Below are 4,178 nucleotides of genomic sequence, written 5' to 3'. Positions count from 1 at the left end.
CAAAATTCAATCGGTAAACTTTATTTTGATCAATAAAAAATTAAAAATATTAACTAAAATTTATTTCACCTATAAAGTAAATAATTTAATTATCAATTAAAATTATTTATTTGATTTATATTTTAAAATATTTTATTATTTAAAATTAAATTTGTCTAGAAAATTACCTGTAAATTTAGTTTTGGCATTACAATTTTACCACTAATTATTTCTATTATAGCCGTGATATCGCTACAACTCACGGTGTAATACATGTTGTCCATTGATCTTAAACTTTCCATTAGTTGGTATCCACTATAAAATTCCATGCATCATACGTCAAATTTCATAGAAATCCAAAGGAAGAGTAATGACTCCTCAGCTACCATATTCGCATCTAAGTTCTCTTGCATTTTTCACATCTTTTGTGCTTCTCATTGCATCAGCTGCGTATTCAAATGAAGAAAGAAGGGTACGTAATTCAAAAGAAAAGAATATATATATATATATATTTATATATATAGTTTGTAGATTTCCTTTGTAAACACGTACTGTTTTAATCTGTACTGAATGATCAATGGTACCACCACCATATATAAATGTCATGGATGCCGCAGGTTTATATTGTGTATATGGGAGCTCAACACGCATCCCAGTACCCAACTTACGAACTCCATCTTAATTTGCTCAAAGAAATTCTCGTGAACTGGTAATTAATAAATTGATATGTTGTTTATTATATTTTGTCAAATTTTGAGACTAAAACAAATTATGAAAATGCAGTTCACCTAGTGAGTCTTTGGTGTATAGCTACCAACAGAGTTTCAGCGGATTTGCTGCCAAACTTTCGATTGATGAGGCCGACAAGTTGAACGGTATATTAATTTATATTTATATATCGAATGGAGGAGGGAATAGTTTTAATTAATTTTAGATCATATGTTATAAATTAATATATACCAACAATTGAACACATACGAATTAATTATTTAATTAATTAATTAATTACAGAAAGGGATGGAATAGTTTCGGTGTTTCGTAGTAAAACCCTGAAGCTTCGCACAACGAGATCATGGGATTTCCTCAACTTCCCACAGAGTGTTAACAGAAATCCTCCACTGGAAAGTGACATCATCGTCGGAATGCTCGATTCTGGAATATGGCCGGAATCCAAGTCCTTCAATGATAAGGGATTGGGACCTCCGCCGAAGAAATGGAAGGGTGCTTGCGTAAACATGACATGCAACAAGTATGTATATAAAATTTGCAGTTATATATTTCATCGATTCGATTTAAAGTTGTGACTAATATAAATTAATTAATTAATTAAATATGATCGATTGAATTCTTAAGTAAAATCATCGGGGCACGCTACTACAATAGCTTCGGCGATTACACGTCGAACGAACCATCGCCGCGCGACTTCAAAGGTCACGGGACGCACACAGCTTCCACCGCCGTCGGCCGGAGCGTCTCCCACGCCAGCCTCTACGACCTCGCTAAGGGCACTGCCCGAGGGGCAGTGCCTTCAGCGAGGCTAGCGGTGTACAAGGTGTGCTGGGCGTTCGGGTGCACCGATCAAGACATCTTGGCAGCGTTTGACGATGCAATCTCCGACGGTGTCGACATCATCTCTCTATCAATCGGCGGCTCTAATTCTCTGGATTATTTCCAGGACTCGATAGCTATCGGCTCCTTCCATGCTATGGCGAATGGAATTTTGACATCGGCCGCCGCTGGGAACAACGGGCCGAAACATGGCACGGTCTGCAACGTGGCACCGTGGATGGTGTCGACGGCGGCAAGCAGCATCGATAGGCACATCATTGACAAGGTGGTCACCGGTGATCACATTTCCACTTTGGTGAGTGAGTAATTAGTCCATTTCAATTTAGAGATAATATTAATGTGATTTAATTTTGACCATATGCAAAAATTAAACTTGCTAGTCTTATAATTTATGTATTATACTTATTACTTTAGATAATGTTGCACTCCATTAATTCCTTTTTTATTTATACTATATGCTCTCTTTCTCTCTTTGTTTTGCTAAAAAGAATGAAAATAAGGAATTATTATATATTTTTAAGTAATTTTTGAAAGGGAAAAAAAATGCAGGGAGCTTCTGTCAATACGTTTGCGACAACAAATAGGTTTCACCCGTTGATCTACTTACCGGGAAATGCAACTACTTCTCCAGGGTACGAAGATACAATGCTATATATATTCTCTATCTTCTTGTATATAGTTACGTTGCAACCATTTTGATCTGAGGATATATCAATTGCCAAATTAACTTATCTACTGCTTAATTACTGTGTTTCAGGGATTGCAGTATGCCAGATAAAAACGTGGTGAAAGGAAAGATTCTTCTCTGCAAATTACTCTCTTACGAAACTTTTACTAAGGGCATTCAAGGACTGATATCTATAGATGACTCTTCACTTAATATTTCCTTCTTATTCCCAATTCCATTCATTGTAATCAGCTCATTGGATGGCCTCAACCTTTTGAACTACATAAACAACACAAAGTGAGTACTGTTTATATATAATTGAGGAAATATATAATTATTAGCTAGTATTATTTTAATATCATCTAGCTAGCTAGCTAATTTGTTGAGAAGTATTGCATGCACTTAACTTCTTTGCTTGTATTTCCATAGTTCAATATCGAGGTACGTGTATATATATTATTGTTGTACTATATAATAATCCATGTATATATATGATCTTGGCCAGAAATCCTGTGGCTAACATCCAAAAAAGTGAAGCAGTTTTCGACTCCGAGGCTCCCTTGGTCGCTTCCTTCTCATCGAGAGGCCCCAATTTAATCACCCCTGACATCTTGAAGGTCAGTAATTAATTAATTAATTAATTAATGATTCATCATTAATCACAGTCAGTTATATTACCTTCACATTTTTAATGGATTAATCGCAACTTAATTGGCAATGTACTACTAATTTGTGTTTGCATGCATGCAGCCTGATATAAGTGCTCCAGGAATTGACATTTTGGCCGCCTGGTCACGGGTTGCATCGGTGTCAAACCTCCCCATCGACACAAGGGTCGTCAACTACAACATAATCTCGGGCACTTCCATGGCTTGCCCGCATGTAACCGGTGTCGCCGCCTACGTCAAGTCTTTCCACCAAAACTGGTCGCCGGCAGCCATCATGTCTGCGCTCATGACGACAGGTCTCTCTAATTGTCATATATATATATATATATATATATACATACCTTAATTTGTTCTGTTTTCTTTTCAGCTAAATTTTTTCATTTTGTCCATGTTTAATTTAATTTATATGTACAGCCAAACCGATGTATACTTCCGCCGGCCAAGACCAATTATCGTATGGAGCCGGCCAACTGAACCCGGCGAAGGCCGTCGACCCAGGTCTTGTCTACGACGCCGGTGCCAGTGACTACGTGCAAATGCTCTGCGACTCGGGCTACAACGAAACCATGATCAGGATCGTCACCGGCGACTCCAGTTCCTGCTCTTCCAGTACCAGTACTGGAACGGCGAGGGATCTCAATTACCCATCCATGGCCTTACATGTTCAGTCCGGCAAAGCCTTCGCTGCCAAGTTCTTGAGAACAGTGACCAACGTCGGCAGCGCCCGACGCGGCAAGTACAAGGCCGAGGTCCGGGCTGATCGCAGACTTAATGTGGTGGTGAATCCTAGTAAGTTGAGGTGTTCGGAGTTGAATGAGAAGAGACAGTTCACTGTGTCGGTTTCTGGCGGGCCATTGCCAGGGAACTCGACGGCGTCGGCGACGGTCATTTGGTCGGACGGGAAGCATCTGGTGAGGAGTGTGATGGTTGTCTACACCGATTTCTCATCTTGATTTATCAATGTGAAAAATATGTATTATGTTACAATTATATTTTGTCAATGTACATAAGAAAATATTATATTACCATTCTACTTAATTCATCACATGATTGAATAACAATCTCCAAACTTCTATTTAATACTCGTCGTAAGTAAAATATTTATGATGCATTTAATTCACAATTCACCTAATCGGCAAGTGTAATATAATATTGAGCGTAGTAGTGGGTCGAGCGGGAGGCCGGACAAAGAGCTCCCAAACTACTAAGCCGCGAGGCCGGATAGGGAGATGCTAAACTTGAAGGCAAGTCCATCGAGCAAGCTGGGCGCTGCTAGTTAAAAAGCAGAGCTAGTA

At 38.8% G+C, this 4,178-nt stretch overlaps 1 protein-coding gene across 1 annotated transcript; it reads left to right on the top strand.

Annotated features, from left to right (window-relative positions):
* The first annotated feature begins 587 nt into the window (after window positions 1–587).
* Window positions 588–3,836, top strand: LOC122006849 (subtilisin-like protease SBT4.3). The gene is made up of 10 exons (XM_042562506.1): window positions 588–688; window positions 763–854; window positions 991–1,228; window positions 1,333–1,843; window positions 2,098–2,180; window positions 2,306–2,512; window positions 2,645–2,656; window positions 2,721–2,832; window positions 2,966–3,179; window positions 3,298–3,836. The coding sequence occupies exons 1-10, from the start codon at window positions 588–590 to the stop codon at window positions 3,834–3,836; spliced, it is 2,109 nt and encodes a 702-aa protein (XP_042418440.1).
* Window positions 3,837–4,178: the final 342 nt, after the last annotated feature.

Source organism: Zingiber officinale, chromosome 1A, assembly GCF_018446385.1.
Source record: "Zingiber officinale cultivar Zhangliang chromosome 1A, Zo_v1.1, whole genome shotgun sequence".
NCBI classification, from domain to species: Eukaryota; Viridiplantae; Streptophyta; class Magnoliopsida; order Zingiberales; family Zingiberaceae; genus Zingiber; species Zingiber officinale.
Note: the sequence above shows the minus strand (reverse complement) of the source record. Positions and strands in the feature narration are given on the sequence as shown.